Source organism: Dromiciops gliroides, chromosome 2 (genome assembly GCF_019393635.1).
Source record: "Dromiciops gliroides isolate mDroGli1 chromosome 2, mDroGli1.pri, whole genome shotgun sequence".
NCBI classification, from domain to species: domain Eukaryota; kingdom Metazoa; phylum Chordata; class Mammalia; order Microbiotheria; family Microbiotheriidae; genus Dromiciops; species Dromiciops gliroides.
In genome coordinates, this window is record NC_057862.1 from 425,504,112 (window position 1) to 425,527,123 (window position 23,012).

General features: G+C 39.9%; 1 protein-coding gene across 6 annotated transcripts in view; it reads left to right on the forward strand.

The window, feature by feature from the left end:
• Nucleotides 1-958: 958 nt before the first annotated feature.
• DENND1A (DENN domain containing 1A) overlaps nt 959-23,012 on the forward strand; it is a 673,977-nt gene continuing 651,923 nt past the window's right edge. For all 6 annotated transcript variants that reach the window (XM_043984170.1, XM_043984174.1, XM_043984173.1 and 3 more), the window contains exon 1: nt 959-1,184. In XM_043984170.1, the coding sequence (XP_043840105.1) occupies nt 1,168-1,184 (17 nt within the window). In that variant the 5' untranslated portion in view covers nt 959-1,167. The remainder of the gene's footprint in view (nt 1,185-23,012) is intronic.

Sequence of the window (23,012 nt, forward strand, 5' to 3'; positions counted from 1 at the left end):
CCGGATTTGAACTCAGGTACTCCTGAATCCAGGGCCAGTGCTTTATCCACTGCGCCACCTAGCTGCCCCCGGGAATCTATTTTTAAAAAATTATTATTTTTTCTTTTTAGAGAAGCTATTAATCGATGAGGAGGGAGAACCTTCCATACTGGGGGGACAGCTAGTGGCAATTTCTTCAATTGGGAGATGTAGCATTTTGTGTGAAGCAAAGAGGCCAGTGTCCTTGGATCAGGAGAGTAAGTAGAGGGGAGTAAGATATTAAGAAGATTGGGAAAGTAAGAATGGACCAGAGGGTTTTGTACTTGCTCCTAGAGATGACCGAGCCACTGGAGTTTGTCAGGGTAGGGTGGGTGACACGGTCGGACCTGCTCTTTAGGAAGATTACTTTGACAAGTTGAGTGAAGGATAGATTGGAGTGGAGAGAGACTTAAGGCAGACAGACCAAGAGCAGGATATCATTGCAATAGTCCAAAGACCTGCAGTGGGGTGGTAGCAATATCTGACAGGAGAAAGGGGAGTATACGAGATGCAAGGTAGAAATGACCGGATTTGGCAATGTCTGGATAGGTCTAGTAAGGGAAAGGACCCATGAATAGTGTAAAGAACACTAGGGAACAGACTACATGGGTTTGAACGCTCACTCTAATTCCTATCAGGGTGACGTTGGGCAAATCACCTCTTCTCTGAGCTCATTTTCCTCTTTAGTAAAATGAGACTGTTAGACTAATCTGTAGTTTCTCTTCCAGTTCAAACTCCCCCTGGGTCCCAAGATTGCCTTTCAACTCGCTTTTCCTTTTTTTTTTTTAAACCCACCCCATCCTGAGCCTTTCCTGGCTAAGCCCAGAGCGCCCCGGACTACAAGTCCCGGCAGGCCCCACGCGGCGGGAAGGCGATGGGGCGGGGCTGGGCGCGTGTCTGAGCCTCTCTGCCTCTGCCTCTTATCAGAGTGTGGCAGGGAGGGAGGCTGCTGAGCTGTGGGGTTTAGGCGCGCGCGCGCGGCGGCGGGAACGCGCCCCAGCAACCATGGCGTTTCCCGGGACCGAGCGAGTGAAATAGACCCGGGAGGGGGCCAGAGGGGCGGGGCGGGGAGAGAGAGAGGCAGGCAGGGAGAGGCTGGGGCCGGGCAGCGCCGAGTGGGGCCGGGGCCCATGAGGAGTCCCGGGGACCATGGGCTCCAGGATCAGGTGAGCGCGGGCAGGCAGGCCTGGAGCTGGGGAGGCCGGGATGAGGTTGGGGGAAGCCGGGTTGGAGAGGCCGCGGGCCCGGGGGACTTGTTGCAGTGACAGGAAGGGCCTCGTCTGCTCAGGGGTGGGGGTGGGGGCGCGAGCTATGGAATAGAGGGGGGAAGTTGCCATGGTGACTAGGGGACTGGAGTGTGTGTTGGGGGGAGGCAGGCAGCTGGTCAGGCGCCTCCTGGGCCCCTGGTGGGGGCGGGGTCGGGGCCCCCAGGGAGAGGAGGGAAACTCCGCCTGCAGTGGGGAAGGGGAAACTGAGAATGGTAGTCTAGCAAGTGCGAGGGTCGCATAGAGAGGGAACATGTGAGCAGGAGGGGTCATGGTATCTTGGTATCTACTTCAACCTCCCTCCTTTTACAGAGGGGCAGTGTGGTTTAATGGTAAGAACCCTGATATTGGAATGAGGAAAACTGGTTTTAGAATACCCGATCCAAACACTCAATAACTCTGTGGTCCTGGGAGAGTCACTACTTTCCTCATCTGTCAATTAGAGAAAATAACAATTTCACCACCTACCCTAAAGGGCTGTTGTGAGAAACTTGCTTTGTCAACCTTTTAAAACACTGTACAACTGGGACGTACTATTTTTACACGTGAGGAAACTGAGGCTCAGAAAGGGGAAGTGACTTGCTCAAAGCCACATAGTTTTTAAGTGGCAAAGGAGGGACTGGCATGCAGCCTTCCTGATTCTAAATCCTGGGGACTTAAAAATAGGGCGGAGGTGGGACGTCAAAAAGGCCCGGGGGTGGGGAGGGGAAGGGAAGTATTGGAAAGGAATCCCTAGAACTTTAGAACTTAGAAATGCTTTTCTTCATAAGAGGCTCTTTGGTCTGAGGAGAGAAATAAAGGCCAGAAAAGGAAAGTGATCAAGGAAAATATTTATTTATTCCAATTTTCTTCATTTTAGAGACGAGGAAATTGAGACCCTGAGAGTTAATATGTTTGTCCAAAGTCACAAAGGCGGCAAAGTCAGCATTTAAACCCTGGTCCTTTGACTAATTCCACTGCTTGCTTCTTGCTTCATGCTGAAGAGGAATTGGGGGTGGGGAGTGGTGGCATAAAATGCTTTGATAGCACTTTTGCTTACTTTGTGCCTGGCACTGTGCTGAGCACTGAGTGTTGTGTTAGTTATTTAAGTTTGTAGCTACTCCTTCTGGGCTTCTTGAGTACCTTTATGGTGTGTTACACAAACATTTTATCTCTCCAAGCGCCAAACAGTTATTTTGTACAAAGGCTTAATAAAATGTTTGTTGAATGAATGTATGAATCAATACATAGTAAGGATATGCTTTTCCAACCCAAGTGCCTTACCAAATGAGATAAACATGTAAAGTGCTTTGCAAACCTTTAAGCACTATGCCAGTGCTGATTACTACTATTATTGGCAATGGATCATTGCTCTGGCCCCAGTGCCTGTCTCTGTAACTAGTTTTTTGGTTAATAGGCTGATACCTGGGCAGCTCTCATTGTAGAGGTGACTAGGTCCCTGAAATATTACAGTGGTAACTGTGAGATTAATCATAGCCTATTTTTTAAAAAAACTGGCAACTTTTATTATAAGGGGGAAGGGGAAATCTACATGTAACCCTCTGATAAATGAATTATGCCCTTGAGTGAAAATTGGTATGTCTTTGGATACTGTTGGACTTTGTGAAGTCCTTAAGACATAACTGCCAAAGTTTTGTCCTTAGTATTTTTCTTTCTAGTTATTTTAAGGGTTTCATTATTATAATATATAGCTCACTTTTTTTTTTTAAAGCATTTTAGCACTTCACTAAAGTCCTACTTTGATACCTAATCTTGGATAGTAGGTGATACTGGGCACTTGAAAATTGCCAGTGAATGGAAAGCTCTGGCAGGTCCCACTAAGCTGTAAAGACTTGAGTATAGGTCTGGAAATTGATAGAGTTCAGAGAGGCTTCATCATCAGGCTGATTGCAGATTGATTAAATTTTTGTTTTTTTGCCAAACTACTCTCAAAGATTACTAAATATAGAGGATCATAGGATCACAGATTTAGAGCTAGAAGGGACCTTAGACATCAAAGTTCCACCCTCTAAATTTATAGCTGAGGAAACTGACACCCAGAGAAGAGGAGTGGCTTGCTTAGAATCATTCAAGGTAGTAAGTGCTAGGGCTGGGGTTTGAAAATAAGACCTCTGACTACAAGTTCGGTGCCTTTGGAAAAAAAAATGCTTTGCTGATTATTTAAAAAAAAACATAGGGGCAGCTAGGTAGCACAGTGAATAGAGCACCGGCCTTGGAGTCAGGAGTACCTGAGTTCAAATCCCGCCTCAGACACTTAACACTTATTAGCTGTGTGACCCTGGGCAAGTCACTTAACCCCAATTGCCTCACTAAAATATATATATATATATATATACACACATATATATATGCATACACACACATATATATATACATATATATATATACATATATATATATATATATATATATATATACAATTATAGACTGAGAGCTGGAAGGGAGCCTTAGAGGCCATGCAGTCCAGCCTTCTCATTTTACACATGAGAAAACTAAGGTCCAGGGAGGTTAAATGACATCCAGGTTCACAACTGGTATTAATCATCAAAGGTGAGATTCTGCCTTGATGATGATGAACAGGAGGAGAAAGAGGAGGAGGAGGAGGAAGATAACAACTAGTATTTATGTAGCACTTTAAGGTTTACAAAGCACTTTTCACCTATCTCATTTTATCCACAAAGCAGCCCTGAGAGGTTGGTGTTATTATTATCATCTCCATTTTACAAATGGGGAAATTGAGGCAGGTTAAGTGAGTTGTCCAGGGTCACACATCTAGTAAGTATCCAAGGCAGGATTTGAATTCAGGTCTTCCTGACTGCAGGCCCAACATTCTATCTCCTGTGCCACATAGTCTCCTCATTTCCATTGACTTCTTTCCACATCTCCCAACAAATAAATACAGTTCAGCAAAAACAAGTCAATCCATTGACCAAGCCTGAAATCTGTAGTTCATTGCCCATCTACTGGGAGGCCAGAGCCATTTTTCAGCTTCAGTCCTTTGCAGTCATATTTAGGCACTGCATTGCTTTTAGGTCTTTTATTGTTGTTTATTGTGTTCTTGGTGCAAATTCTCTTGGTGTACTCACTTGATTCTGCAACAGTTTGTATTAGACTTCCCAAGTTTCTTTTAATTCTTTTTATGTCATTCCTTATGGCACGACGGTATTCCATCAAGTTCATATACCAGGTCATCCCTTCTGCCATTGATAGGCTTCAGGGCCCACTGTATTAGGTCACCTTCCCTAATGGGGAAGGATCATGATTTTAATCAGTGGAAGGAGGACCCACATTGAGAAAAGTATTCAAGGTGCTCTATCACTTTAACATTTGTAAAAACAATCCTTTGAGGTAGAGAATGCAGGTGTGTTTATCCTTATGCTACAGAGTGGGGAAACAAAGTCAGGTGAAGTAACTTGCCAAGAGTCCCATAGCCAGATGGTGTTAGGGCTGGGACTCAAACTGAAGGCCTGTGCTTGCTCTACTGTACCAGTTGCTTGATGTTTAGTGTGTCTGCCTGGTCTTGTAAGACTGTGTTCTCCTCTTTAAAATTTTTATAGCCCACTTCTAAAAAGAAAACTTCTCCCTGTACATGAAAAACAGAAGGGGTATGAAGACAGCAGATTCATAGCTATGCTTCTGCTCTAACCGAACCTGAGACTGATACTATGGGGAATAGTTCTGTGTCATTCAAATTGACAAATTCACCTAAACTTCTAGAGCCCTGGGTTGAGTTTTTCTAAAGTTACTTCTAAGTTTCATTTCTAGACCCCCAATGAAATTTTGTTTACATTGTTACTATCTTACTTAGGAACTATCATTTGTGTGTGTGTTTGTGTGTGTAGTAAGGCAATTGGAGTTAAGTGACTTGCCCAGGGTCACACAGCTAGTAAGTGTTAAGTGTCTGAGGTGGGATTTGAATTCAGGTCCTCCTGAATCCAGGGTCAGTGCTCTATCCACTGTGCCACCTAGCTGCCCCAGAACTATCATTTTCAACCACAGTTAAAGGATGGTTATGTTTTTGATGAAGTATCTCCTCTCTATACCAGGATCCTCACACACACACACACACACACACACACACACACACACACACACACACACGGTGGTGGTGGGGAAGATTGGTAGATGGAAGGGTCTTTTAGATGCCTTTCATTCCAACACCCCTATATTTACAAATGAGAATACTGAGGCCTAAAGAGGGGAAATGATGGAGTAAGTGATGTGGAAAGAACATTGGCTTTGAGACAAAGTACTCGAGTTTGAATTTCAGCTTTGCTGCTATCCATCTGTGTGATCTTGGGCAAGTCACTTAGTTTTTTGGGGGTCTCAGTTTCATTATATGAGAATGAAGGGTTTGGGTTAGATAGTACCTTCCAGTTCTATTTTCTAGGAATTATCTTATTCTTTGCTTATGGCCATTCAGGTAGCTAGTGGAAGAACCAGGATTCAAACTCAGGTCTTCTGAGCTCAAGCCCAGTGCTCTTTCTGTTATTCTACACTGGTTTCTCCCCTGTCATACTTTCCCTGTTATTTTTCTGCAGCTGTAGACCCCTGAATGCATTAGCTGTCTGTAATCATAACATTATTCCCTCCCTTCCCCCTTTCTCTTTTAGAAATGTCAGAGAGACCTGCCTCTCCTGTTGGTAGATGCTATGCTTCCCTCCACCCCATCTCCAGTGTAGCCTTTACCCAAAGCAATTACCCTTTTGCATCTTAGACTCTTGCTATAGTAAAGATGATAGAACTGGTTTATTTTAGAGTTTTGAGATTTGTTCCTGTGCAAATTAAGGAGGGGAAGAGCCTAAGGGTGGGGCCGACAGTTTTTTACTGGAACATTGGCCTCCAAGTTTTATTGCTACTAGGCTGCGTGACTAGTGTTGCAACCTTCATTGAATCATAGAAGGGAACATTAGAACATAGAGTTTTAGTAAGGACTTTGAAACATGGAATGCCAGGTTGGTAAGGCCCCTTAAAACACAGAAAGTTAGATCATGGAATGTCAGGTCAAGAAGGGATCTTAGAGATCCTTTAGACTAACCCCATTCATGGTTAAAACCCATTGCAAGATACTCTACAAGCAGTTATCCACCTTCTGCTTGAATACTTCGAGTTACAGGGAAATGTTATATGACTCTTGAGTCTGCTCATTACATTGTTGGCCAGTTCGAATTATTAGGAAGGTCTTTTTCATATGAACTGAAATTTTCCTCCCTCTAGCTCCTACCCATTGGTCTACTTCTACTCTCTGCTACTGAGTTGAACAAATCTAATCTCTTTTCCTTGGGCTTATTTTTTTTTCCACTTGAAAAATGCATTGAATATGTACAGACAAGGTGCTGAAATATTTACTGAACAACTCTGGAAAAGTTTTCTGCATATAATGAAGAAGTAAGAGGGAAACCTGCATAGCACTTATTTTATATTTTCCTTGGGTTGCAGTTAACTTGGGGGAAAAAATGGTTAAAAATCTCATTTTACAGAATTTTGGAGCTGGAAGGAACCTTAAAGAGCCCCTCTCCACTCCTATTTTTCAGAGGAGGAAAGCGAAGTCCATAGAATTTAAGTGACTTGCCTCAGATTATACAGGAAATTAGTGGCAAAGCTGGGACACAAAATCACATCTCCTGACTCTTAGATCAGTGTTTTTTCCATGATATGACACTAGCCTAGAGTTAAGAAGAGCCTGTGTGATTTATTTAAGGCCTTATCCATAGTGTGTATTAAATAACTTTGTTGAATGAATGAAAATTGGGAAGTAAAAGACTTAGTTTGAAATAAATGAAGCATTAGAGTGAAAGGTTTGTTACTTATAGAAGAGTCATACAACAGACATTTATTCAGCATTGTATCCAGAGCACCATATAGGATTTGGTTTCATTAGAGTCATAGAATCCTAGAATCTTTGAGCTGAGAAGGACCTGTGAAGTCATTAAGCCTAACCCCTCTGTGAATCCTTTGAATCTTTTTGACAACATCCCTCACCAACATTCATAGAATCTCCAAAAACTTACTGCTTTCCAATATACCCCATTTCAGTTTTGTATAGTTCTTATTTTTAGGCAGTTTTCCCCTGAAAACTGCCTCCTTGCAACTTCTGCTCATTGATTCTGGTTTTGGCCTCTGGGACCAAGGAAACAAGTCCATTACCTTTTCTACAAGACTGCCCCTACATATATTTGAAGATAATTATATTTCCTTAAATCCTCTCTTCTCCATGTTAAGCATCCCCAATCCTTTCAATTGATTCTTCAGTCTTCTCTCAATCCTGGTCTCCCTCTTAGATACATTTCACCTTATTAATACTCTTTCCCAAATGTTCACTTGCTAAAATAGGAATCCTGCATGGGGTAGTAGCAAAACCATGACTTTGAACTGAATTTGAGTCGTGGCTTTGAAACTTCTGAACTGCCTGACCTTGGGCAAGTCACTTGGGGTTCAGTAGCCTCATCTATAAAATCGAGGATAGGCTTAGAATTGCTTTGGGCACTGAAAAGTCAAGTAAAGTTGTTACTACAGTGTTGTCACCTAAGCCATTGTCTGTCAGGACTTGAACCCAGGTTTTTCTGACTCTAGGATCAGCCCACTAGCCATTATACCACGTTGTTCCTTTAATACCACAAATTATAAACCAGTTGCTGTCCCTGCATTGATGGAGGGAGTTTCCACAACAGCAGTTACATACTGATGAAATCATAGGTCAGGACCAAAACCAGATGGGAATAGAAGACTGGTAATCCTGACCTCACAGGTTGGAGTCAAGAAAAGGCTTATTAGGTGCTTGAGCTGTTGCTTCTCCTGTTTGCAAAGGCTAAAATTGACCTCTGTCTGTGAGGAAGACCAAGATCCTCCTTGAATAATACACGGAAGTGAAGAAACTTGCCCTTCCCTGAGATGGGGGTCAGTCAGCAACTGAAATTCACAAAGTCTCAAGTTAATACTAGCTAGCCATTAACTCTCTTGTTCTTGGTAGAATATAGCAAAGCAGACAGATTTGGTTCTTTGATCTTTTGGAGGCTCTGTTTTGTAGGAAATATTGCCATAATATCTGAGTGCTTGGAAAGAGAACTTATGAAGCGTGAAATTGTATTAAGTGCAAAGTTTGTAGAAAAATGAGCTTTCTTGTGCTTGAAGCTAGATTGCTCTAGGCTAGTAGCTTAGGGGAATTGAAAGAGCACAAGACCTGAGTTTGAATCCTTGCTCTGCCACTTACTGTTCCAAGTCCCTTCCCCTCTCTAAGCCTCAGTTTCACTACCTGTAAAGTGGGGAAAAATATACCTGTCTCACAAGGTTGATGGGAGAAAAGTACTTTTAAGACCTATAGGACTGTGAGTAATTTCTTATTGCTATGAATAGGTTCCAAGTTTCTGTGTCCCAGTTGCAAGAGAAAATAGACCATTTGTGACTGACTGCCCCTTATTGACTTTAACTCAAGGCATTACTTAGCCTTCTGGGACAAGCAGCAGGTTCCATTTCAAGCTTCTCAAACTGATCTTACTTTTCCTATTCTCATCCTCACTAAATACAATTTAGTGAACATATTTGTTAAATGCCTACTATGCAATAGGCATTGTGCTAAAACACTGGAGATACAAAGAAAAATGAAACAGTCCTTGCTCTCCAGGAGTTTACATTCTACTAGAGGGATACAAAATAATTTCAAGGGGAAGAGAATACTGATCATTGAGGTGGGGGATGGACAGGAAACATCTCATGTAGAGTGACCCCTGAGCTGTGTTTTTAAAGGAGCCTTCTGAGGCTGAGGTGAGAAGGCAGCATATGCCGCATATAGGGAGTCACTTGTGCAAAAAACATGGCGGTAGGAATTGGAAAGGCTATGAAGGAAAGAGCTAACAGGCTTCACAAAAACAGGTTTATCACAAATGGCCTTCTGGAAAGAGATCTCTTACTTACAATTTGAAAACTAAACTCTAGGGCAGCAGCTGGGGGTTGCCCTTGGTTTTTTGTTCGTTTGTATTTTTAAAGTTAGTTTCAAAAAGTGAAATTAAATTAAAAAAAAAAAAGAAAAAGGGGCAGCTAGGTGGTGCAGTGGATAGAGCACTGGCCCTGGAGTCAGGAGGACCTGAGTTCATATCCGGCCTCAGACACTTAACACTTAACTAGCTGTGTGACCCTGGGCAAGTCACTTAACCCCAATTGCCTCACCAAAAGAGAAAAAATTAAATTAAAAAAAAAAGTGATCAGTCTACTTTTTTTCTCTGAATCACTGGAAAGCATTTAAAATGATTTTGGGAGAATTCTGATTATAATGTTTAAATGTATCTGAGGGTGATTATCTACATTGGGGCTGTATTCAGAATCCCTGTGACATAATAAATATGTTTTAATTCCAGACCTTTAAACACTGTTTAAAAGTATAGGAAACTATATAAAAGTAGAAGCAAGGACCTGGCTTAAGACTTTGGAGGCCTATTCCTGGGAAGCAGATTATAGCTCAGTATAAGAATTTTCTAACTATTTTAGCTGTCCAGCAGTGGAATAGGTTGCCTTGGGTGGTAAGTGAGCCTTATCCCTGGAGGTCTATAGGGTTTGCATGGGCCCTTGTTGGGAGTGTATGCTTCATGTGGGGCTTAGTTAGGCCATTTCTGGTCTCCTTTTCAACTATATGAATCTGGGGTCCCTGCTACTATTCTAGGATGCTTTGACTCTGAGATGTCATGAAGTTAGCACCCTGGAAAGCTCCTGAAAGGTTACTCTATAAACATGAATAGACATGTGTTTGGCCTGCTCAGGGAATTAATAACTAGTAAAGCTTGGACAGATATGTTTAAATCTTATTTAGTCTTGAAATGATCCCTGTGGATTGAAATGTGGTTAATATAAAGTAATTTAACTGATAGCATTAGACACATTGCCGGAAACCGTACTGCAGTCTAACATTGGTTGTGGTGACATCTCAGAACTTGTTTCTATGCATCAAGTGAAGGAAGTGGCTTATAAGTCATTGAAAGAAGTATTCTAATTGAGTTTGAAGCAACCTGACACATTTATGGACCTGGGGAAGAGAAGATGAAATATATCATGGCGTCTCACAAGGTGAAAGCTGGCCAGGAGGGCTAATTCAACATTCTTCTGTTGTTTCTTGCTACCCTGGGATTGTGCCTAACCAGTTTTGCATAAATCCATTTTTTCCTCTAATTTAATAGATATTTATTTAATGCCTACTTTTTGCTAGCACTGTGGAAGAAACAGGTCCCTGCACTTAGTATCTGATAATTAATTAAAGATCACTGGGCTACAAGGCATGAGGCCAGAGTTCTAGTCTTGCTTCTGCTAACCATTTTTTCTTCTGTGGACCCCAGTTTCCTGCTTTGTGGAAACAGAGGGAATTTAGACTAGATCTCATTAATTTGTAACACTCTTATGTTCTGAGACCTCATTGAGCTCTAGCATTCTTCTCTGTTCTAAGTCCTCTTCCAATTTTGACATTTTGTCTTTTAAGGTCTCCTGTAGCTCTCACATTCTAGGACAGTGAATCTTTGGTTTTTTTTCTAACTGCAGCAAAATCAACCCATTTACTGGGGGTGAGATGAGGATGGGGTGTGGATTGACGATAGGGTGTGTTCCTCTGATAGGAAGGCTGATGCTTGGAAGCTAAGAAATGGAGTGTTTATTTTTATTTTGTTAAACCTCTTGGGGTGGGGGAAGTGGACCTGCTTTCTGATTTGTGACTGTGAAGGTACAACCTTTTCCTGGCCCTTTGGGATAAAAGGTCTCAATGTTCTGACATTCTTTTTTGTTTAAAACTGGCTTTGTTGGGCAATGGGAAAATAAACAAGAAAGGAAAACAAACTGAAGAAAGCAGAATCTCATTCTTTCTTGTCCCAGCTATTTATTCTTAAGGGAGTTGAACAGCCATTATTCCCCAAATCCCTGAGAGTTACACTGAGCTAAAATAAAGCAATTCAATAAAAAAGCATTTTGAGAGAGGTAATGTGGTGTTCCTGTGCTTAAATCCTGGCTCTGCTGCTTATTTATTAGCTAAGTGACCTTGGACAGAGTGTTTTTCCTGAGGTGGGGTGAAGGGAACAACTAATATTGAAAGCAAAACACCATTGCTTCTTTAATTATGGCATCTCCGTCTCTATATAGCTGATTCATAAGATTTTTAAATGGCTGAGAGGGATTGTGGAGCATTAGGGATCTTAGTGGCTACTTAGTAATCCCACTCTGTCCTTTTAGAGATGAGGAAAATGAGGGTCAGAGAGAGGCAATGATTTGTCCAGGGCCATAGAATTAATAAATAATAGCACCAGGATTTGAACCCAGGTCTTCTGATTCTAAATGTAGAGGGTTGTCTTTTCTTAAAGAGACTGACTGAAAGTATTATTAGAGGTGATAAGTTAAAAAGTAAAGTTTTGTAATTGCTTGTGTAATTGCACAACAAAGGTAATCATTTTATAACAAGTCTTTACAGAGTCTTACATTCTTTTTTTAAATTGTTAACTTGTTGAGAGGTTAGTTAGAAGGCATCCTTTGCTAAAGCATTCCATTTTAGGATTAAGATGACAAAAGGAGATTTGTAAGACAGTAATATATACTTTTTGCCTGTTTGTCTAATCTCAAGGCATCAAGATTTATTAGATGATGGTTGTTTGCCAACTATATTGGAAAGTATTTATAGTTTCTGGTCACACAGTTAGTTAATATTCAAACGATTCAAATGGCTTACTGAAGCTGTAATGTATTGGAAAGATGACTGGGTTTAGATTGAGGGGACCTCTGTTGGATTCCTTCCTCTGTTGCTTATTAACTGCACGAAAATGGGAAGTTCTCTCTGCCTTTCTTGGGTCTTAGTTTACTTATAAGCATAATGAGTGATTGGACTAATTTATCTCTAAGTAACCTTTTAGCTTTAAACTTTATGATTCTTAGGATAACAAGTTGTATCTAAAGTAAATATGCAATTACTATTGAAGGGTATGAAATGAGCTGTAGTGAGTTCCAGTGTTGTTTTTATTTCAACAATTAAAAAACTCTACTTATTAAGTATCATCTCTAGGCAGTGGAGGATCTGAAAATAGATATGATAATGGTTGAATAGGATTCACACTGAGATAAATGTAATAGTACACAAAAGAGTGATCCAGACAAGGTATTCCAGTATTCCAGGGAAGGGGAAATCCAGGAAGGCTTGATGAAGAAGATGGTGCCTGAGCTGGGCCTTGAAGGAAGAGGTGTGTGTGTGTAAAAATTTTATTTCTATGTATGTGTGTATATCTTATCTGTTTGTCTGTCTGTCTATCATGTGTGTGTGTGTGTGTGTGTGTGTACTTTGCAACCCTTAGAGTGCTATATAAATATCAGCTATTATTTTAGCAGGTCTTATATGGGAGGAGTACATTCCAGGTATGGAAGTAGGAAAGGACAGGATGACTTCAGGAAATAGTTAATAGCCCATTCTGGCTGGAATGTAGAGTGGACAAAAGGGAATTGAGTAAAATAAGGCAAAAAAAGGTAGAGTGGGTCCATACTGTGGAGGACCTTGAATGACAAGGTCAAGAACTTGTACTTTATTTTATAGACAATAGGGAGCTACTGATGGTTTTTGAATAAGGGAGTTTGTGCATTAGGAATATTTTGGCAGCTGTGCGAAGGATGGCTTGGATAGTGGAGAGATTGGAGATGGGAAAACAAGTTAGGAATTCATTAAAGCAGTACAGACAAGAGGTGTGATGACCCAGACTAGGGTGGTAACAGTGTGAGTTGGGGGGCAGGTAGGTGGCGCAGTGGATAGAGCACCGGCCCTAGAGTCAGGAGTACCTGAGTTCAAATCCGACCTCAGACACTTAACACTTACTAGCTGTGTGACCCTGGGCAAGTCACTTAACCCCAATTGCCTCACTTAAAAACAAACAAACAAAACAAACAGTGTGAGTTGATCAGGAAAGACTGAGGTGAGAGAAGTTGGGAAAGTAGAATTGTCATGCCTTGGTAGTTCAATCAGTCACCAGGTACTTATCAAACTGTGTGGCAGCAACTGAAGATACAAAAATAAAAGCGAAACAGTCCCTGCCTTCAATGAATATTCTAGAGGAGCAACACATACACATATAAGTATATATAAAATAAATACAAGTTAAGAATGACTAACTACCTCCTGGGGGACAGGATCAGGAAAGGCCCTAGGTAGGTGAACTGAGCTTTCTTCAAAAAAAACAGAACAAAACCAAACCAAACTTTTGTAAAGCAAAACAAATCCACACAGTGGCCTCGTCCACTAAGGTAGGTCTGTTTCTGTAGCATGGGTTCATCAATTTCTCTTTCAGGAGAGAGGTCACATGCTTTATTATAGGTCCCTTGGAGACATTGTTAATAATTGCCTTAATCTGAGTTTTTAAGTCTTTCAAAGCTGTTTTTCTTTACAATGTTGCTGTCCTTGTATACATTGATTTGATGGTTTTACTTCATTATACATTAGTTCATACTACCTGTGATTCTCTGGAATTGTCTCTTTTGTCATTTTATGGGACAATAATATTCCATAACGTTCATATACCATATTTTTTCCAGCAACTTCATAGTTATTTAAGAGACAATCTAAGACACACCCTTAAAACTGTAGTTCCTTCTCTCTTTCTCTCTTTTTCTTTAATCCCTCCCTTCAGGATTAGGAAGTTGTTTTTACTTGTTACTTATTCCCTCCCCACTATTATCTTCCCCCTTCAGTGGGAATTCCTCCCACTTGTTTCCTTGCTAAGTTTGGTATATTTCTACACTAAATTGTTAGGTTGATATGTATGTTGAATGCTCCTTTGTCTGTTTCAGATAAGGGTCAGGTTCATCTGATACTCACTCCCCCCCACCCTTTCTTCCATGTTTGTATGCTTTTCTTTTTTTAGCTACCCAAATGTGAGAAATAGCAAGTTCCACTGCCCCTTTCCTTTCTTTCTATATTAATGCTTTCCTTTTACTTTCTCTTTTCTTTCCCTTGTTAGAACCCTCAGAATAGAATCTTCAGTACACCAGGACCTCTGTTTTTCTTATTTAACAACCTCAGTACCCTTTGAAGACATCAAAATTCTGAAGGGACACTTGTTTCTAGTCCCTCTTAGAATGTTTATACTACATCAACTTATAGCTCCTTCTACTTACATAAATAAATTTATCTTTCTAGATTTCTCTTGTGTTTGTATTTTAAACTTCCCACTCAGATTTGGTTTGTTTGTTTTTTCATCAGAAATGCTTGTGAGTCCTCTTCCATTAAAGGTCCATTTTTCTCCCCTGTAGGATTTTACTCAGTTTTACAGGGTAAGTTATTCTTGATTCTAAGCCTGTAACTGTTGCTTTTTGGAATATTGTATTTCAAAGATCTCTTCTCTTTTATAGTAGATGCTGTCATATCTTATGTGATCCTTACTGTAGTTTCTTGGTACTTGAATTGTTTTTTGTATGGAGGGGGACTCCATGAAGGGGAAGTAAGGAGGGAGCACATTGAAGGTGGTTGGGATAGCCAATGCAAAGGCACAGGAGGTGGAAGGTGGAGTGGTATGTGTAAATAAGGCAAGTTTGGATCAAAGAGTGCAGGGAGAAGGAAGGAGTAATATCCAATGAAAGAAAAGAGGTTGGTGTTAGGTTGTGAAGAGTTTTAAAAAATAAACATAGGAATTTATATTTTATCTTAGAGGCAATAGGAAGCCACTGGAATTGATTAAGTAGGGGAGTCACATGATCATATGTGTGCTTAAGAAAAATTATTTTGGCAACAGTGTGTAAGATAGATTGGACAGATTGAAGTGTTTAGGGACTTGAGGCTGAGAGACCCATTAGGAGCCAGTTGCAAAAATCTAGATGAGAGGTGATGAAGATTTGAATTAAGATGCTAGCTGTGTGAATAAAGAGAAGAGATTGGATGCAAGAGATGTTATGGAGGGAGAAATGGCAAGATTTGACAGCTGAATGTATATGGGGGATGAATGAGAGTAAGGACTTGAGAATGCTGAGGTTATAAACGTGGAAGACTGGAAGAATGGCAGTATCTTTAACAAAAATAGAGATATTTGAAAGAAAGGAGGATTTTTTGAGAAAGAATGAGTTCAGTTTAAGATGTGAGATTAAGATGCTTATAGGAGTTGGAGAAGCTGTGGGAAAATTGGAACACTAATGCATTGTTGGTGGAGCTGTGAACTGATCAAACCATTCTGGAGAGCAATTTGGAATTATGCCCAAAGGGCGATAAAGCTGTCCATACCCTTTGACCCAGCAATACCACTTTTGGGTCTTTTTCCCAAAGAAATCATGGAAGGGGGAAAGGGACCCACATGTACAAAAATATTTATAGCTGCTCTTTATGTGGTGGCAAGGAATTGGAAGTTGAGGGGATGCCCATTAATTGGGGAATGGCGGGACAAGTTGTGGTATATGAATACAATGGAATACTATTGTGTTGTAAGAAACAATGAGCAGGAAGAGTTCAGAGAAACCTGGAGGGTCTTGCTTGGGCTGATGATGAGTGAGATGAGCAGAACCAGAAGAACATTGTACACAGTATCATCAACATTGAGTGTTGATCTACTGTGATGGACTATATTCTTCTCACCAATGCAATGGTACAGAAGAGTTCCAGGGAACTCATGATCGAAGAGGATCTCCAAATCCAAGGGAAAAAAAAAAAGAACTATGGAGTATAGATGCTGAATGAACCATACTATTTCTTTTGTTTTTGGTGCTGTTGTTTTTTCTATTTTGAGGTTTTTCATCATTGCTCTGATTTTTCTCTTATAACATGACTAATACAGAAATAGGATTAATGTTATTATGAGTATATATATATATATATATATATATATATATATATATATATATATATATATATATATCCTATATCAGATTACCTGCTGTCTAGGGAGAGGGGGAGGGAGGGGAGGGAGGGAGAAAAATCTGAAATTGGAAAGCTTGTATAAACAAAAGTTGAGAACTATCTTTACATGTAACGGAAAAAAAAAAAGATGCTTATAGGAGATCTACTTGGAAATGTTCAGTAGGCAGGTGGTGATGTGGGACTGGAACTCAACTATATGAGTTATCTGCATAGAAATGATAGTCCCATAAAAGTTGATCAGGTTACTGAGAGAAAACTTGTAGAGGAAGAAAAGAATAGGACTTAGGACCAAGCCTTGGAAAAATACCCACAGTTAGCAGGCATGACATGATTGATAAAGCAGCAAAGAAGACTAGGAAAGAAGTAGAGAGTAAAGAGTATCCGGGAGACAAGTTACCAGTGTAAAATTCAGCAGGTAAATCGATGAAGATGAGGACTGAAAAAAGACCATTATATTTGGCCATTAAAAGATCTTTGTAACTTTGGAGAAATCAGCTTTAGTAGTGTGATGAGGTTGAAAGCCAGATTGCAAAGGTTTGAGGAGTGAGAGGAGACTAAGTGGAAGCAGTGAGTTATAGACAGCTTTTTCAAGAAGTTTGGATAAGAAAGCAAAAGAGATATAGGATGATAGTTATCTGGGATAATAATTTCTAGTGAAGGTTTTTATGGATGAGGGAGACTTGAGGGCAGTAGGTAGAGATGACTTGGAGATAAGGGAAGGGGGGAGAAAGGAAAAAAGACGGGGTGGGGGAGAGAGAGAGAAGGAGAAGAAGAAAGGAGACAGGGAGAGAAAGGGGAGAAGGGAGGGAGTAAGGGAGAGAGAAAGAGAGAGAAGATTAAACACACATGTAGAGGGTTTAGCTTTGCTCAGGAAAGGGGCACTTTTGTGAGAGACTGAGTGAGCAGAGATAGTAGTAGATGATGTCAAAGAGTTTGGGGATGAAGATGATTAAGTGATAATTGGTGTCTTTAGAGAGAAAAATTTCAGTTGAATAAAACTGATGATTTGGTATGTGGAATAAAGGAAAAGGAAGTGTCAAAGATGACTTCAGGGTTTCAAGCCTGAGTTACTTAGAGGGTAGTGGTGCCATCAAGGGAAGTTGGGAGAAGGGACGGGTTTGGGGAAAAGGTTATGAGCTGTTTTGGTCATGTTGAATTTGTGGTACTGATGGGCCATTTAAGTGGAGATCAGTTGGTCAACAAGTATTTTTAAAGTACCTACTATGTGTCAGGAACTGTGTTAATCATGTATGCATACAAAAATGAAAAAGTCCTTGATCTCAAGCATCTTGCTTACTATTAGAATGTCTCAGATCTCCAGCTCCTAATACTCAGTATAATGTAGCCATAGATTGATTTTTAGTGGACTTCTATGTTTCTTTTTTCTAATCTAATGAAATGTAATCAAAGAAAAGCGGATGCTAATTGAAAGCATAAACATACATGTTTTAAGATAATTTGGCTTTTCCATTGTTTGGGCTCTTTTAACATTCGGTATATCCATTATATATACTGTATATTCCTTGACTTCATAGAAATTTGGAGTTGGAAGAGAACTTAGAGGCCCCTGGTCTAACCCCCTCTTCCCTCCCTCCCCTATGAATCCCTCTTCTATAGTATAAAATGACTGGCAGTTGATTATCCAGTCTTACCTGTAATGTACTATCCTCATCGAATTACTGGACATAAAGGGTTCTATAAAGAAAAACGTTCTTTTCTGATGAACTCCCTTACTCCCATGTTTACTTTTTACCAGAAACAAGAATTCAGATGAAAGATAAAACTTTTCTTAAGCACTTACTATATGCCAGACACTGTGCTAAGTACTGAGAATATAAACATAAAAAAAAGGAAAGACAGGCTGCAGGGGTAAAGGTAGAGAAATAATTAGGCTCGGGCGTCATGCATGGGTTGAATTGGGTTTGATAGAGAGCATGCTTAGCATGATTTCTTTCAGGTTCATTTATAGTAGTCATTTGTGTGTATGTATTCATGTTATTTGCAAGTGAGATTTAGTGCTACCTTCGCTGCACTTACACTGTTAGTCCTGCAAGGGACCTTAAGACATAGAATGTTAGAACTAGAAGGATATCAGAGACCACCTTGTCCAACTTCCTTGTTTTACAGAGTAAAAAACAGATCCAGGGGCAGCTAGGTGGCGCAGTGGATAGAGCACCGGCCCTGGAATCAGGAGGACCTGAGTTCAAATCCGGCCTCAGACACTTGACACTTAGTAGCTGTGTGACCCTGGGCAAGTCACTTAACCCCAGTTGCCTCACTAAAAAAACAAACAAAAAAACCCAAAACAGATCCAAAGAGGTGGTGACACTTGATCGAGAGTCTCATGGCAAGTCCGTGTTGTAACTGAGACTAGAGCTGTGGTCTCTTATTCTCATTTTATCACATGACCAAAAAAACATCTTCAATAGCACATCACTTTGTGCTTGGTAAATTTGACTTTGTCAGTATTTGACATTTAGAGAAAGACTGAAGAATCAAGAGTTGAATATCCTGGAGCACATGCTAGATCATAGGAATTAGAGTTGTAAGACATTTTTGACATAATTTAGTTTAACCTCTTTGTCCTACAGGTATGGATAATGGAGTCTTAAAAAAGGAAAGTTATTTGCTTAAGGTCACATGGTAGTGAATCAAAGAGCTAGGATTTCAATCCAGGTCTTCTGATTCCAAATCTAATGTTCTTTCTGCTTGGAGGAAAACATATGGCTTTTGTTTGTGAATTTAAGGTAATAATCTATTATAGCACATTGTGATAGAACCAAGACTCCATAATAATCATATCCTTACATTGGATACCTTTCATTCTCCTCCTTTTTCAGCTTCCTTTATATTCCTGGATTTTGTCATCTTCCATTAAATAGTGAGCTCCTTGAGGGCAGGAATTGCCTTTCTTTTTTATATTTGTATTTCCAGTGCTCATCACAGTGTCTGTCACATAGTGGACACTTAAAAAATGTTTATGGGCTGACTGGACTTTGCCATGATGGTACATTTTAAATAAAATAAAGCACGAGGTACAGCTAGGTAGTTTAGTGGATAGAGCACCAGCCCTGGATTCAGGAGGACCTGAGTTCAAATCCAGCCTCAGACACTTAACACTTACTAGCTGTGTGACCCCGGGCAAGTCACTTAACCCTAACTGCCTCACAAAATAAATAAATAAAGCACAAGACAGATAAGACTTGTGTCTAGAGTAGAAAATGGCCTTTGAGTGTGGCCATTACATTCATCAAATTAGTAATGAGTATTAATGGTGACTTCCATTTCTACACTGCTCTGTCATTGCAGAGTACTTTCATGTGTGAAACAGGTAGAGGAGAGATTGTGGTTGACATTTTACAGATGATGAAACATACTGAAGGAGAAGTGAGTTGCTCAAAGTTACTCTGTGTGTGTGTATGTGTGTGTGTGTGTGTGTATATGTGTGTATGTGTGTGTGTGTTTTAGGCAGGGAAGCATATCCCAGCTTCCACATGCCAAAGTCCCAGAATCTAGCTGCTTTACCAACTGGCTTCTCCAGGATTGAACTTCTTTTTGCAAGAAGTTTAAAAAAGTAAAATTGAAAAGTCATGGATCAGGGGGCAGCTAGGTGGCACAGTGGATAAAGCACCAGCCCTGGATTCAGGAGGACCTGGGTTCAAATCTGGCCTCAGACACTTGACACTTACTAGCTGTGTGATCCTGGGCAAGTCACTTAACCCTCATTGCCCCAAACAAAAAAAACAAAAAACAAACACACACAAAACAAAACAAAAAAAAAAGTCATGGATCAGTTAAGGAGAATGAAGGCAATAATTAATATTCTCCTGAAAAGTTAAGAAGGTATCTTAATTTTTATAGGCAAATAGAAATAGGAAATAGTAATTAAGAAAGGGAACAAAATAGAAAAAAAGAAGCCTTTCTGTTTGAATGTGAATTAAGTATTCTAGATTTGGTATCTGTAAAAATAACTCAGAGATTTGTTGGTGTCTTTATATATAACTTGTTTCATAGTGTTAGTCATGGCTTCTTCCATCTGTAACATATAAATGATCATAGATAAATACAAGTGTAACTAATAATCACAGCCCAATTTATTCCTGGTGTTTCTCAGAGTGTCTCACAATTTCATACTCCATGTGGAATGTCAGGATATAGATGTTAGAGCTGGCAGGGACCTTAGTCTCCATTTAGTCCAACTTCTAAGTTTGACAGATAAGGAAACAGGCCTAGAGAGATTTCACCTTGCCATAGGTGACACTTGTAGATAGAGGCATATGATAGAACCTTTTATGGGAGAGTAGAAAGAACATGATTCATAGTCTGAAGACCTAGGGTCTACTATTCAGCCATTTGCTGTCAAATTATATGACCTGGAAGTCACATGATATCTTTTAGCCACCATTTCCTCAAACTTTAAGTGTTACCACTCCTACCTGATAGGGCTGTTGTGAGAATTAAGTGAAATACTAAATATTAATCATTTGGAAAACTTGGCAAAACTTGTAAACTCTAAGATATCCTAGGAGGTACAAATACTGTAAAGTAGGGACTTAAAGTGTGCCAGACTGAGCTCAATTTAACAATTAAACTAAGTGTTGATTTTATCATCACTTATCACATTAATGTAATAATTATTAACTATTTTAAAGAAATTCTTATTTTCACTTCCAAATTCTCTTTCCCTCCCCCTATTCTGCACCTATTGGGAAGGCAAGAAATATGATATACATTATATTGTATGAAATACATATGAAATCATGTAAAACATTTCCACATTAGCCATATTGAAAAAAGAAAAGCAAAAAAATAAATAAAATATTTCATTCACCACTCGGGGTATATCAGTTCTCTCTGGAGATTTTTCATCATAGGTCTTTTGAAATTGTCATGGATCATTGTCTTGAACAGAGTAGCTAAGCTTTCACAGTTGATATTGCTGTTACTGTGTTTAATGTTCTCCTGGTTCTGCTCACTCCACTTTGTATCAGTTCATAATAAGTCTTACCAGTTTTTTCTTAAAACACCATGCTTGTTATTTCCTTTTTGTTGTTGTTGTTGTTGTTGTTTTGGTTTTTTGGGTGAGGCAATTGGGGTTAAGTGACTTGCCCAGGGTCACACAGCCAGTAAGTGTCAAGTGTCTGAGGCTGGATTTGAACTCAGGTCCTCCTGAATCCAAAGCTGGTGCTTTATCCACTGCGCCACCTAGCTGCCCCCTTGTTATTTCTTATAGTGCAATACAGTTTCATCATACTCTTACCATACTTGTTCAGCCATTCCCCAATTGATGGGCATTCCCTTAATTTCCAATTCTTTGCCACCACAAAAAGAGCTGCTAATTAATATTTTTGTATGTATGGGTCCTTTTCCTTTTTGTTTGGTTTCTTTGGGGATACAGACCTTAGTGGTATTGGTGAGTCAAAGGATATGCATAGTTTTTTTTTTTTTCTTTTTTAGTGAGGCAATTGGGGTTAAGTGACTTACCCAGGGTCACACAGCTAGTAAGTGTGTGTTAAGTGTCTGAGGCCGGACCCGGACTCAGGCACTCCTGACTCCAGGGCCGGTGCTCTATCCACTGCACCACCTAGCTGCCCCAAATACATTGATTTTTTTTTTTTTTTGCTGGGCATTCAGCGTTAAGTGACTTACCCAGGGTCACACAGCCAGTAAGTGTCAAGTGTCTGAGGTCAGATTTGAACTCAGGTCTTCCTGAATCCAGGGCCAGTGCTTTATCTACTGCACCACCTAGCTGCTCCCGGATATGCATAGTTTTTATGGGTCTTTGTGCATAGTTTCAAATTGTTCTCCAAAATGATCAGACCAATTTACAGTTTTACCAACTGTGCACTGATGTGCCCTTTTTTTGTTTTTTTGCTCGGGGCAATTGGGGTTAAGTGACTTGCCCAGGGTCACACAGCTAGTAAGTGTTAAGTGTCTGAGGCCAGATTTGAACTCAGGTACTCCTGAATTTAGGGCCAGTACTTTATCCACTGCGCCACTTAGCCGTCCCCATGCCCTTTTTTTTTTTTAAAGCATTTGTTCTTTTCTTTTTTTATCATGTTAGCCAATCTAATGGATATGAGGCAGTATCACAGAGTTGTATTAATATGCATTTCTCTAATTATTAGTGATTTAGAGCATTTTTCCATATGACAATTTTTAAAACTTCTTTGATTTCTTCTTCTGAAAACTGTCTGTGTATGAACTATTAAAAAATTAATAGCTAAATATGGAAATATTTTGCATGATTTCACATGTATAATTGGTATCATTTTGCTTGCCTTCTCAGTGGATGGGGGAGGGGTTAGAAGAAGGGAGAAAATTTAGAACTCCAAATTTAAAAAGAAAAGAATCCTGACAATATATAATAAATTGAGAAAACTTAAAAAATAAAGTTAATAGCTAAAATAGTTTTAAAAGGATGGGGTTAGGGGGCAGCTACGTGGCGCAGTGGATAAACACCGGCCCTGGAATCAGGAGTACCTGAGTTTAAATCCGGCCTCAGACATTTACTAGCTGTGTGACCCTGGGCAAGTCACTTAACCCCAATTGCCTCACCAAAAAACAAAACAAAAAATAAAAGGATGGGGTTAGAAAATAGACTAGGTCTTCATAGTTACTAAAGTTTGCTTTTACATAGGTATTTTAGGATTATTTGATGGAAGTGTGGTATATTGGAAATAGAATACGAGTCAAAATAACCTTATAAGGTCATGTTACTTTGGGTAAATTACTTTCCCTTTCTGATTCTGTTTTCTTGTGCATAAAATGAATGGGCTAGACTATGTGGTCTCAAACTGCCTTTAGCCCTAACATGCTCTGTTTTAAGGTCCCTTTAAGCTTTTCCATTATGTTGTATGAACTTCCCTTTCAGCCCTTCCCACTCTATG